Genomic DNA, 14525 nt, shown 5'->3' on the forward strand with positions numbered 1-14525 from the left:
TTCTCAGAAAGGAAAGATTTCCACTATATGCAGGTACACTTATTCACACTTTCAAAAAATAATGTCTCTTTATGGATCATAAGAGATAAAATTAAGTGTTATTCTGAAGCAACACATCTGATAATGCTCAACTAACTCGCCACCTACAATGAATGTTCATTATTCAGAAATTTGTCCTTTTTCCACCCTGTACGTGTGGCCTTACCATAAACTTTCTAGTGCAGTTAAATCACAATCAATCCAGCTGTAACTCTCAGATTTCACAATAGGGTTATTGCTTCATTAAGCATTTATCAGGCTGAGGCCAAAACAACAAAAAAAATCTGATAGGTCTTTACTGTCAAGGGTATCTGGGAGAGCTGATGACAATGGGTTGTTAATCTTACCCTCGAGAAGATATTTTCCAGAGAGCTAGTCAAGGATTTCTTGGCCTTGTTTTTCAGAATGTCAAGTTTAAACCTGCCACCACTGGTGGTGCTTTCTGGAATCGAACTGTTAGAAATGACCTGTTGAAATGAGCAAGGACACAACTCAGCTTTGGCAATTCTTTTTTTAATCGCAAAGACTATTTCCAACAACTAGAGTTGAAACCAAGTTACATAATAAAGAATATACTATTGGCTCTTATTAAAAGAACACCAAAAACCCATCACCCCTCTCGGAAAAAACAAACCTAAACAAAAAGCCAAAACACACTCCCAAAACACCAAATCCACCGTTAAATGCACATTCCATCCCCAAAGGCTATATTGTAAAAGTATATCAATTTAACAATACTGTTACATGTTTCCTTTGCAAGATGAGTTCATAGTTTAAAATGAAACCTGTGGGGGGAAGTGGTAGGCCCCTTAAGCCCCTAGAAATTGAACCCATAGACGAACATAATATATTGGATGGCAAAAGACCGTTCCCGTGAGAGCAGAGAAGCTAATTAACCATTCCCATGAACAGTGCAGCCTTGAGAAGCTGGAAGTTAATTGGAAAGGTGATAAGTAGGTTTAGGGAGGATAAAATGTACTAGGACAAGAATGTTGGCTTTGTTCATGGTGCAGGCGCATAGTGATGATGTTTTGTAGAAATTATGTTATTACAGAAAGTGTGTGAGAAAATGTGGGTTAGCTGTCCTAATAAAGGATGCTGCTGCGCTGACGTGGCAGACAGCTCTTGTCTCAACTCCTTGTGCAGCGTGTGTATGTGTGTGTGTGCTTTTATATCGGCCAAACTTAACTACTACAATAGATACCCCGCGACAGAAACCAATGCTCTCTTCATTTCTATTCTCCCTGAATATAACTGCTTGGGAGGGGGGATCAAGGAAGAAAGAAAAAGAAGAGGCATACTCACACTGTAAAGAAATATAGATCTAAAAGTATTTGGTTATCTTTCTTCCCTTCTTTTCTTCCCCTCTCAGCTTATAAAACCCAAACATGCCACTATAAATTAAATCAAATTCTTCTCTCACAGTCCTCTCTTAATTGCAATATCCAGCTTCAATTACTCCTGACCAAATAAAGCAGTGGTCCTGCTAGGACCATATACATTAATACTGTATTTTAATAGACTGGGAAGAGGGAGAGGGATAATACAAAAACAAGCTTTACCGATGGTGCTTCACCAATGTGAATGTGTGTTTTCTGCTTAGTTTCACAGAGTTGACGGAGATGTAAGATCACAAGTTCATTTTCTTCCTGGTCATTGTCAGGCTTCATTTTCTGTCAGTAACAGCAAAGAAAGGAAAATTTGTCTTTCAATTCATGATTTGATTATTTTTTCTTCCATATGTATATATTCTTTGAAATTAGTATACTGCTACACCAAATCCCAGAGTGTGCTATTATTGTGTCAAATTGCAATACTGTCTGTGGGCTCTCATTCTCCTGAGCAAAAGAGAACTAAAATGGAAACACCTTACAGGCCGTGGAGAAAAGGGAGCCTTACGCCCATACATTTTGTTTTCTAAAGTTGTTTACCGGTGTATAGTCTTATAAGTGGCATAAGGAACCCAGGAAAACCAAACAGCCATTCTATTCTTCAGGCAACTAGAGAGGAGCAGAGCCCTTTGGAAGCCTAAATCATTGTATACTTCATCCACTTAAGTATATCTGCTTACACAAGAATGTTGCATCCAAATAAGTAAAAAAAGACAAAATCTAAAAATGCCAGACATGTTCCTGATACCTGCATGTCTCATCTGCTCTCAACCCACTCCCACATCACTTTCAGGTGGGAAAATGTGTTTACAGATGAAAAACTAAGCTCAGAAGAAAAAAAAATACACTCTGGGTAAGAACACAGAGCATCTCAGCAAACTTGGGAAACAAAACTTTTCTACTAGCAGTGTATCATATATGGGGTTAAGTTGGAGCATGATATTTCAGTATGAAATGTTTGGTGGAAAAGCAGTAAATTCTAAATCAACTACATAACAAACTAAATGTAATCAAAAGCAAGAAAATCTAGTTCATTTTATCATGGTCTTTTTCAAATTTGGAAGAACAGTTTCTAAGGTATTACCTGAACACGTTCAAAAATGTCTGCTTGCTCATTATCAGTTAGTGATGACAGATGTCTCTGAATTACAAGTTTGGCTCTTGGTGGATAGAGTCCTGGGAAAAGAAAGGACCATTAAAGCTTCTAGATTCTCAAATGATCTCTCAAAAAACTTTTGAGCAAAATGACAGCAGAAAATATAAACCTGCATTGGAGTTCCTACAAGTTTAATGTATGACAGTTGTATATCCACAGTATACATGATAAAAAATAATTCAGATTTTGCTAACCACATGGTTTTGTCTTCATTCTTTAGCAGTAAAAATACAAGTAGCAGCAGCTTAGTGGCTGGTTCCTATGTAAAAGGTTGTGCTCCCTACCCAACTGATGGCTTCTGTCCTAGTACCAAGAGATCACTGACAGCTTGAAATCTGACAACTGTACGGGAGAGGAGGAGGAGAGGAACAGATCAGGGTTGTAACTGAGAGATAATCCATGCATAGGATACTTGGAAGTTTCCAGATGCTTCTTACTGAAAGACTTAGATGCATTTCTGGACAAGGAAATGATAAGGTAGAGGTCATACCAGAGAACTGAAGACACTTTAAAAAGCAAGAACTGCATAAAAGCTGTGGAATAAAGGGAAGAATTTCTGATATTCAATAAAATGTGCAAATTTTCTCACAGAGCTCATTCTAGGAAGCTACAACAAATGTGGGTGAAAACAAATCCCACATGAAGATATGTTTTTTCCATCCAAGGTACAAATTGTTCATAGAAAACTGCAACCAGAACAGATAAAAGACTTTTCCAAAGTCATGAAGCTTTAGGTTTGATTTTGACAAACTTCTAGACTCAAAACAAAGCAGATGGATAAAAACAAAGGGACACTAAAGCCTTTCAGTCAGTAAGTACAAAGTTTATGAAACTACTATTACAGTACTCTAGTTGTTGTCCTAGGAGAGATTTTATTTTAATACTGGATACTTATCCTGCAAGTACCCGTGTTCAATATACTTAACTGCCTTATACAGCAGCCTATATAGTCTATCATTTACAGAAGGTTTTCCCAGTTAAACTTTATCACTTCCAAATATGTGTTGTTAAACCCAGAAAATACCAGTCACAACCTAACAAAATTTCACTCCACTAGGATTTTATACTTTGCTTGTCATCCACCAGAGGGAAGCAAGTAGCAACAGTGACTTTCAATGAATGGGAAAACTGGCAATATTGAGCACCATCATCACCAGACCAGAAGATACAAGACTATTTGTTTTTTATAACACACTTGCCTTTTTTTTTTGCATACAATACTTTGCAAGGACACATAGCAGAGTGACTATAAAAATAGGATCCTAACTTTTTTGTTTTAAATTCTATCTTGTAAGAGTTTTTACATGTGTTTTGGCATTCTTCATTTTCAGAGAAACTACAAAGATTTGTCTATTCATATCTGAAGTCAGGTAGTTGCCTTAACTTTATTTATTAGATATGGCCTGAAGTTGTGTTAGGGGGGTTTAGGTTGCATATTAGAAAAAAGTTCTTCACCTAGATAGTGGTTGGATGCTGGAACAGGCTGCCAGGGAAGTGGACACAGCACTAAGCCTGACAGAATTCAAGAAGCATTTGGATGATTCTCTCAGGCACATGGTGTGACTCTTGGGGATGGTCCTGTGCAGGGCTAAGGGTTGGACTCATCATATTCTGTGATTCTTTGTAGTTTCCTAACTTAATAGTTTATTTCCCCATAATATAACTAGGTTTTGAAGTGCATGAGAGAATAAACACAAAGAAGGAAAAAAATAACCCCACACAGGAAAGAAGGAACACACAGAAAAGCAAGATCCTTTTAGATCACAACTGTCTTTTTATGACTCATTTCAAAAGCATGCAAAAACCCAAACAAATGGAAGGTGAACTGGTGGGTTTTGCTGCTCTGCTTAACGTTCAAGAAAGGTATGATGATGAAAGGGTATGTATTTACAACAGAAGCTATACTATATTCAGTTGCAGTATCATTACTGCTAACACCTCCAACTAAATACAGAGAGTGCAAAGTGATGGTAAGAGTTGTTTATTGGGATATTTTTCTCTCTGTTCTTGCATGAAGTTATTCTTCTACAATAATCAGCAAAACACAATTAAAAAATAAATTCAGCTTCTACCTTCAATTCTTTCACAAAGTTTGTGCAATGAATGCATAGGGCAGGCCTCACACAGTTTAATCTGTGTCTTGGCATTTTGCAGGGCAGCAGCAGTGCTAAAGGCTTGTTTCAGGGTCAGCATTATCTCATCAACCTGTATGGGAGGGAGAGAAAAGAGTATTTAAACAAAAATGCATGCCATATACATGAAATTAGATTTATAAATCATGTCATAGACAGGTAGTTCAGAATTTAAAAAAAAAACCAAACACAAAACCAGACAAAACCCTTTTACTGTCTTCTAAAGAGATCAAGATTGTGTTCTCAGCTTTCTACCTGTTCTGTAGATACTTACCATCTTTAAGTTCAGCCAGACAGTGTAATTTTGAGTATGTGACTGCAGCTACTCAAGCTTACTGGGAAGGCACTCACTGTTTTAAGAAGCTGCAAGTGGTAATTTTTTGCTTGAATATATGCTGGCTAAATAAAAAGCATTAATCTCTTTAGCTTCAAGTTTTTCCTGTAAACTGCATGTGTTCCATTCAACAACTTTCCTCCCACCCCTATACCATTTTAGCATAAACCCCTACAGACTCATCCCTGCTGCCAGACAGGAGCTTCCCACAGCAGTTCACTTTTCTCTAGGCTACTAGACTAGCTACCAGCTTCATTACAATCACAATTTATCTTTAAGTACTTCTGGCCTGCCTTGCATTCTGCCCTGATATTTCCTCTACTGCTGCCACAAATACAGCACTGGAAAAGCTCAAACTTTTATCTAAGAAAGGTTGAGGTGACAGCAGTTCTCCATATTCATTCAAATATGCTCCTAGACCTTGTATACAAAGCACTTGGAGGTCCCCTGTCTGTATTTCAGGGGAACACAATGTTTATTAAAACCTGTTTCCTGAGTGTTTGCATAAGCATGGAAAGAAGGAGACAACTGCTTGAGAATGATTTTAGGAAAGAAATCAGTATCCTACTTCAGAATCAGGTCCTCACTCTACTTGTTACTTTTTTTATAAGTAGGAAGAGAAAAGATGAAATGTTTCAGACCAAAATCATGTAGTTTAACATTGAGAACATAGACACCTTTTTGAGGGGTTTGTCTCTTGGGAGAAAAAAACGGAACGTGAATGTAGAAATCTGAATTAGTTTGTGTCCCAGTATGTCCAGATCTTTTTTGTTTGTTTTAAAACCCATAGTTTTAAGCATTACCAGCAATTTCTGGGTGCTTTTTCTTCTTAGCAATAAAGCAGGACATTGAACAGTGAATATCCATCTCGCAACATGGACTGTTAAGTTTTTTAAGTGGGCTACAATCCCCCTCCAGTGGAAGATCCAGAGAACAGTGCTAAGCATAAGGATTATGACTACACTAAAGCCATGAGAATTGTAGCACAAACCCTAACTAGATTTAGAGCAAATATACACAAGCTTACCAACACAGCCTGCCTGACAGCAGAGAATCTGGAAAGCTCTGCCCTGCCACAGTCAAACTGCCACTGGGGTCCAAGCAATTGCATCTGAAAGTAGCTCAGGAATCTTCATTTCATATTGCAAAGTGGGCATACCCACACATATCAGTACCAGAATATGTAAAGAGGTTCATAAATACATGGAGGTTTTATATACCACTTAAGCCTTTGAATTATGCATGGTCAGATTTATCAGTAGGTCAGATGTAACATTTTCTGTTAGTACAATGATAGAGCTGATTCCATAATAAGCTCCCATTTTGATAAAAGCGCAGCCTCAGCTGCCATTGTACATCTAGGGCTGTTAGCTGTTTGAAGTTTTACTGATGTAAATCTATTCACTCTGAAGCTAGTCAATGGAAAACTTACATTTTCAGCTAACTGGAAAAGAGATTTTTAAGTTTAGCTGAAAAAGAGTTAGCAGCTGTTACCACAGTCATCGGGGACAAACACAGTTCAGAAGAGAAAACAAATTCTTTTAAGGTGTCAGAACTCTAAAATAAAAAAGTAGTCAAAATTATTTCCTGTTTGCTCTCACATTATTAAGTTACCTGTTATCAGTTAAAATCAGTGCTACCTGGAACTTCAATTAATTGATACATACTTTATCAAATGTCCAATGGACTTTTTCATAATCACACACATCCATACATACTACGGTTTTCTTCTTCTATTTTCTTCTACTGAGGAACAAAACAGACTACAGGAAAAATCCTAAAGCCACATGCATGGTAAAGACACATGCAGGATCAGCCAGTAGTTTAAACCATACCAGTGTATGTTTGGGTTTTATCATCAGCTTTGTTACTAATTCGATACGTTTCTACATGTTTAATGGAGAACCACGTCTCTCAACAGTTAGAAACTGAAGAGTTACAGTCAAATACAGAGTCCAAATATGCTCATGTTCTGCACACATGAACACACCCATATGGATTTTTTTCTATTTGTTACTGATATATGCATCAGCAGGATATGGTTATGTAGGAATGGAATGTAGCACTTCCTACTGCATATTTGCATATGCACAGCTGCACAGTCTTGCACCTGGGAAGATGTGACCACTGAGGTTCAATTGACACAGCAGAATAACAGAGACTCACATTGTTTAGGAAATACCTTAGAAATCCTCTGATGAAAAGATCAGGATCATTAATAAATACTCACCAGAGACTCACTTGCACACTGGAACACATAGCAAACATATTGGCTTAACCCAGATTCCACAGACTCCCGGCAAATGAAACCAAAGTGATCAACATGTTTTATACCCTACAAGAGTTCAAAAACAGCATTAGTGGACTATTTTATAAAGAGGTTTAGTTTCCAAAGTGATCCTAAAAATAGTTGTCAGACTCCAACACTTTCTTGCCCATGCAAAAATTTGAGAAACTATAAATGCATGCTCCTAATTATCTATTTTACAACTACTATCGTTACCTTATAAATTGCTTTCTGTGTTTAAAAGTTACATAAAGATCTTTACACAATCAAAACAGAAGTTATAGAGCGACAGACCTTGACCTGAATTTCTTCCATTAGAAAAACTGGATTTTTAGGGAAGTGAACTAAAGATTTCTAGGTTATATTTGGAATTGCCTCCACAGTGAAAACTTGATGTAATAAGTCCATGCTAAAACACAGGATTGAAGAAGCAACAGAGTAGCAACAGACCTTTGCTTTTCTGTAATACATGTTACAATTACACCAGAAGAAAAAAAGGTAGAGAATGAGTGGTGACATACAGAATTCCAACCAAATTCTGAAATAAATTCTTTGAGACTGATTTACATACCAGAAGTTTCAAGACTTACTATATATTACTACTGATGTTTTCTTTTAAGATCTTAGTCTAACGACTTGACAGGGAACATTGCCTTGCTAAAAACAGCACTAAGAAGATCAAAGAGAGCAGCTTCCTAAGAAACACTATATTTCCCGTCTCAATTCATGGAACATGAGTCACTATTGTTAAAGCTTTTGCCAATGTTTTTATCATCTCAGTATAGTAATAGTAGATTTTCTCCAAATGAAAGCCTAATCTCTCAAGTTCAAATACAACAGAAAGCAGAACTTGTTTGCTTGGATCCATCTCCAAAGAAAACACCTATATCATAAAAGAGAGGAGGAGGCAAAGCAACTTGCCTGTCACTACAGAAAACACTCTCAACAAAATTGGAAATGAAGTACGTGACAGACTGAACATAGCGTCACTACATGCTGTCATTTTAAAAAACAAAATTCCAAAAGTTACATTTGTGCCACTTAAAACTTAACAGAGGTGCAGGGGGTGTCTAAAATGACACTAAGGGCATTAGTTTAATGATGGTCCACAGTAATGTTGACTTAACTAGACTTATTTTCTCATGACACATGAAGTCTTCCAAAGCATAAAATAAAAAAGGTCAGAGGTATACACATGTTGATCTGTAGATAGATCAGTGAAGTGTTGCGGTCTGTTTTGTGAAGAAAACATGTTTACTAAAGGTGGTTTGGGGAGATTCCAGTTCCCTCACTGTTGACAGTTCCTGAACAGGCCTACTGCTCTCTGACTTCTCAGTCTCAAGAGGAGAACATTTGAAAGGAGAGACAGATGTGACACTTGCACTACTGAGGCATAAACACCACAGTATGTTCCTCAATCAACACTTCTTTCATCACATTTCTCAGAGTGTGGTTGGACTTGTCATGACAAATGAACCAAGTTTTTTGTTGTTCTGGGTTCCCTCAAGGTCAGCAAGGCTGCAACAAGAAAACTTCTACAGCTGTCTGATACCTGAGCTTAGACAGCACATACACAGAGGTTTATCAGCAATTATATTAGCTGCTTTGACAAGTATATGGAGTGTGGATAATTAATTGAATGCAGCAGATCAACCATACTTAATCTAATAAAAAGTACCTTTATTAGACCCGATTTAGAGAATCCAGAAGGCAAACTGACCAGAACATCTCCTTTCCATTGTTTGTAAAGCTTTAAAGAACAAACACTCCTAAGCTTCAGTCCACAATACACAGTAAATCACTGCCCTGTAAATTCATAACAGAGAAGCCCTGTGGCTAGCATCAAGTTCTTAAAAGAAGAGCTTTATGCAACCAATACTTAGTCTTCAATAAATTAATGTTTCATTTCTATTGAACACATAACCCCCTCAACTTCTCTAAAGTAGCTGTTTTGCATTAAAAAAAGAAATCAAACAAATCCCCCCAGAGTATTGTTAGAGATATTCAAGAATGCAAAATAACAGAAGCTTTGCTCCAAATGAAAGTGAAGAGGCGGTGTGAAAAACTCCATCTCCAAAGTCCAACACACAGCATTACTTGACACTATTTACTCTATACAACTATTTTCCTGAAGGAAAGCTGTGCTTTGAAAGTCTGCCACGGTCTTGCTGGTCACCACACTTTAAAGTCAGCAGAACAAAGGTTGTTCCTGCTTAGGACTGTTTTGTTTGACTATTATCAGTACGTATATACAACCTAGGAGCCCAGTACCTAAAGCTGAAGTGTCATATTTACTCAGTTCAGTACACCCAAAAAGCAGAAGACCAAAGCTGTCTGCAAATTCTGCTTTCCTTACCCCTTCTTTAAGAATCTCTTTGATCTGCATTTATTATAAAGCTATTACTACATCATTGTTTGATTATATTGTCCCATTCTGTATTTGCACTAGCCTTTTTTCTCTACGAAAAGCAATACAAACTGTAGTTTAACAGTAGAGTCAGCTTAAGGATCTAGACCCTTAGTTAGCAGCTCAAGACTCCACTTGAGTTGCAAGTATTGACCAGTTCTTAATTTGTATTAGCATTGGTAGACCAGTCATGCAAGAGCAGATTTGTTAATAGCATTAAAATGAAAGCACTTGGGAGTGAAATATAGGTTTAGAGAATGCCAGATGTGTACTTTAAACTAGAATAATAATGTTTAAGGAGGCCTGAAGTGATGCATGTGGCATGGCAAATGAAAGGAGGTAATGAAGTAAAACATCAAAACAGAAAGTGTCTGAAGTAACAGGTACTGAACAGCAGCAAGATGGAAACGTGAATCCCTCAGCCCTGGCATTTAACTTTATAAGAAATATTTCTTTATTACTGGACATAGCTAGGTACACCTATTGCCATATTCTCCAGTAGAAATGATGCAGGTAAACTGCTGTTTTTCTGAAGGGTTGATCTGATGCTCTCTTCCTTTCATTCTGAAGGCTTTCAGGAACTTACCTGCTCAGGAACAGCACACTCAGAGAATCTTAAATGGATATTAAGCTACTTCCAAAAACATATCCAATGCTCTCCCAAAGCAGAACACTTTATATTTTATTTGCTGACTAATAATCAAAGTTGCCACTACCGCTATTTTGTACTCCTCTTTTCTGTACTTAAGCTTTTTGGAAATGACATTACATTCTAGTTGAAACTGCTACCAGATGAGTGAAAGCCACAATCTGAATAACAGCTCTCACTCTTGTAAAGGCAAATAGTAATTCCAGTCTGCTGCAACTGTTTGTGAGCAATGGCAGTTTAATATTCATTTTTTTTAGTCATACTCCCCAAATAAGCTGATGCATCAAACTTCATGCAGGATTTGGGTATACATTAGTCACAATCACCCCTCCCTTTTTTTTAAATTAAGGAGCCAATGGTATAAAACAACAATTTACTCTTATTAAGGGTAAGTTAGATATGATAAACTGTTTTTAAATGGCCTTTGAGACTCAACAAGGGAAAACAGCACAGAACATTGACAAAGAATTCTACATTTCTTTTTTTCTCCTGCCTATAGACTAGCAAGGCAAGCCAACCGAAGAACAAATAAAATCTTTTTCTTCTGCTGATCTACATGTTGCTTCTTAATAATGCTTACCTGAGAGCATGAGGAGATATCTTTAAAATTCTTTTCAAACACAACAGATTTGGTGTCTGGACTGATGAGGTTAACTTCAAACCTTCCAACCTGAGAGGGAGAAGAATAAGTCTAGTTTATGACTGTCTTGGAGGCACAGCACTGACAGCAACAAAAATGTCAGAATCTAGCCCTTTCTTGTTCACACAGCCTTTCTTTGGCACATCAGCTTACTCAGCTTTTACAAGGGTGGCATAATTCTGCCTATATTGAGTAAGAATATTTCAGCAAGCACAATACACTCAGTTGAACAGGAAAGAATTGGAAAGAAAAAGTTGAATTTGAAAGAAAACAGCTTTTCTTCTCCCCCTCCCACCCCTTTTCCCTTCAAGCTGGGATTGATCAAGATCAGATTTTGGTCCAAAGATCACACTGACAGACAATACTAAAACCTTTAGCAAACAATGTGGCTAAATTAAAAGTTACAATGATTTTTGTTTTTCAAATTATACCACAGGTTAGCTGAGAAACTAAGGTGATACTTCTTGGTTTGTACTAATTCCAGATGAGAAAGAGTAGGTTCTGCAATAAACTTTCAGTTTTCCCAAACTGTTTCTCAAGCCTATGGAACTTATTCCACAGATCTCAGAAAATTTTTCAGCTAAATCCATTATAAGGGACAGCTGTGGTTTTCTGAAGGGCAATTCTCACTTCAATTATCAATCTCCCAAGAGAATAAAAGGCAAGAATGATCTTTAAAACAAATGGAAAGACAAAATCCAGGCATTTAGTCCCCTGTTACTTTAAAGTCCAAGGACTTTTCCTTTTATGGGTCACCTCTTTTACACATCCTTTTGTTTTCTCAAAACAAACTCCAAAGATGTGAAATACACTTCAGGCAAGAGAAGAAATAACCACTGAGGTCTGAAGGAAGAAGCCTTCAGTGCAGAGATGTTTGAGTACTCATCTGGGAAAAATAAGACAAATCATCACAAAGGGGCTGGGCAAAACGTAAGGCTGTGAAAATCTTATGTGAAGTTGTGAGTTTCTTTTTAAGTGCACAAAAAAAGAGGGTTTGTTTGCATCAACTCTCTTTTCGAAAGAATACTCACTCTTCTCCAGCCAGGTTCTAGATCTCATCTATACAGGTAATCCAGAACTGCATGTAAAATAATTATTTCTCTAAAAACGCTACTCCTTTAAGTGATTACTCTATAAGTAATTACTTTTCCTTAAAATCTGCCCGAGCTCATGACTTGAGGTGACTTCCTTAAGAAAGTTCAGCTACTTGTGTTGCACTCATTTATGAACAGATACATAAATATTTATGAGAAATCATGAAACCATACTGGACCTATATTACTTATATGGCAAAACTTGTCTCAGCTTCAAACCGCACAGGGGAAAAAGATACGGTACAAAACCAACAAGAAATTGCTCCTCCTAGTACACACCTGGAACAACATTGTCCTGTTCTTCTCAGAATCAGAGGGCTGAACATGACTGGGTGCACTTGCATGTCTTCTGCGTGACTGTATTTTCAGGTTTGCGTCATGAACCCTTCTCTGCGTAACTGCAGTGACGCTGCTGCACCGGGAGCGAAACTCTTGCTGCTCATCAAAGCCAGAGTCCTCTAAAATGCTCTCTGGAAAGAAGCCACGAGTGCTGGCCAGGTTGGTCAAGTTGGTCTGGCTGCCGACTGTAAACATTGCAGCATGCCCTGAAGTGTTATCTGGGCTGTCCAGCTCCTCAAATGGGCTATCCAATGAAGAAGCTGGCACGTTTTCTTCACACAGAGGTAAGTCCAAACTTGACTCATTATTGCGCTGCTCGTTTAATAGTTTCAGGCGCTGGCGCTCATGAAGGCTGAATTTCTCTATGCATTCATCAATTAGCGTGGAGGGAGCTTTCTTGTGAGCCACTGTCACCTTTCCACAGTAAAGGACTTCAAATTTTTGAGAGTCATAGAAGGCATCTTCACTATCCTTACTTGGTTTGGCATCTTCTTTTAGTGCGGCTTTGGAGACTTGTCTTATGCTGCTGATGACATCGGGAACCTAAGTGGACAGTGTGAAAGGCCTGTTTAGTAACCGCAAATGAGAGAGCACAGCCAGTGATATGTCAGACATTTATTACAGTAAGTATTTACATTAGCTATTTCTTCAGCAGAGTGCCCCTATCTTCTTGGCTAACAATATAAAACCAGTAAAGTTTCAATTCTGTGCAGCTAATTTATGCAGTGGAAGCAAAGCAAATAATTTTTTTCTGTAATTTGCTTCAGAACATAAGGTTTTAAATTACCAGAAGGCCTACTGACAAATGTTCACATCTTTTTTTTCGTTTGTTTATTTTTACTGAGATTGCCTTTTCTTTTCTGTGGTCCTCTGCCCACATTGGCGTGTTTTACTGATGTATTTTGGATAGGGCCATCACTGTTCTGTTGTGGAAACAGTTTTGGGAAAAAGAGACCAGCAATATCCATCAGTTTCAACTGACAGCTTTGGAATACAGGTAGCAAGAATATGGAAATTTTACTGAAATACCATGTACAATTGCATTAGCTATCATTTATTATCTACTACAAAAACCCTCACCCCATCCACCCTATGACAGTTCACTTTAAGGTCACACTTCCCTGCTGTCTCAGTCATGCAGTTAAGTAGCACACCCAAATCTCCCTTCTCCTCTGTCATTCTTACCCATAGATTCCTGCTACATCCTGTATAGACAAACTGTGCATGTCCAGTAGAAACTCTCAATTTCAGCCCTGTATCACCCAGTCTCAAAGACACATGGTTCCTCCATTTTATCCCTATCACCTTGGGAGGAGTCTGCTTTCAATATCAACATATTTAATACAAACGCTCTTTTTTTTGTTTTGGCTTCAATAAAGAAAACAAGGTCTTAGGACTTATCCAACTCTACTGACTGCAGATCAGAGTGATACTAGTTGCACTTTGGACAGTACCTGTTCCTCTTAACCAAACCTCTTTCCACCATGTCTCATTTTCTCTGGAAAGATAATGAAAGGCATCATGTTACATGCACTGGGGAAATTACTAGTGACAATGAGATAAAGAGAGAATATCTATACATTTTCTTTCCAAGAGAAATCGGTTCTCAACATTCACCTAGTCCAATATAATCAATCAACAGCTTTTGCATTCTATACAGCTTCCCACCATATCTATAATATTTGATATCTTTCAAAGAATTTTTCTATTAAAAAAAGATAACTTTGAAGTCACACCTTAATAAATAATCCATGCTCCCAACAGTATCTCTTTCTTTCAGTCACATGATACCAGTTGAAGCCTTGATACCAGCACTTTTGCAAGTCACAGTGGAAAATTACCTCGTCTTAATCCCCATCTCCTATTACACACTCCTCACCCCTTGGGCATTCAGCTCAAATCTGCTTCCAGTTCATTTATTGCAAAATGAAGTTCAATTACCCTAAGGTCTACTGACTATTTGGCTTTTATCCCTATAGATGTCATCATCATCTCAGTTTTCAGTAAGCCTAAAAGTTAAGTCTTGATATGACACCGACACTAGAGGGTAACTATTC

The 14525-nt window shown here is 37.7% G+C and overlaps 1 protein-coding gene across 2 annotated transcripts in view; it reads right to left on the reverse strand.

The window, feature by feature from the left end:
- The window catches only part of TBC1D4 (TBC1 domain family member 4), a 51986-nt gene that overhangs the window by 32676 nt on the left and 4785 nt on the right, over positions 1–14525 (reverse strand). For both annotated transcript variants that reach the window (XM_018071071.2, XM_029960924.1), the window contains exons 2-8: positions 12409–13011; positions 10976–11065; positions 7283–7387; positions 4659–4791; positions 2515–2606; positions 1602–1712; positions 387–506 (exon numbers count right to left, since the gene is read on the reverse strand). In XM_018071071.2, coding sequence (XP_017926560.1) covers positions 387–506; positions 1602–1712; positions 2515–2606; positions 4659–4791; positions 7283–7387; positions 10976–11065; positions 12409–13011 — 1254 coding nt within the window. The remainder of the gene's footprint in view (positions 1–386; positions 507–1601; positions 1713–2514; positions 2607–4658; positions 4792–7282; positions 7388–10975; positions 11066–12408; positions 13012–14525) is intronic.

Source organism: Manacus vitellinus, unplaced genomic scaffold (genome assembly GCF_001715985.3).
Source record: "Manacus vitellinus isolate BGI_N305 unplaced genomic scaffold, ASM171598v3 scaffold_2_pilon, whole genome shotgun sequence".
In the NCBI taxonomy this organism is placed as follows: Eukaryota; Metazoa; Chordata; class Aves; order Passeriformes; family Pipridae; genus Manacus; species Manacus vitellinus.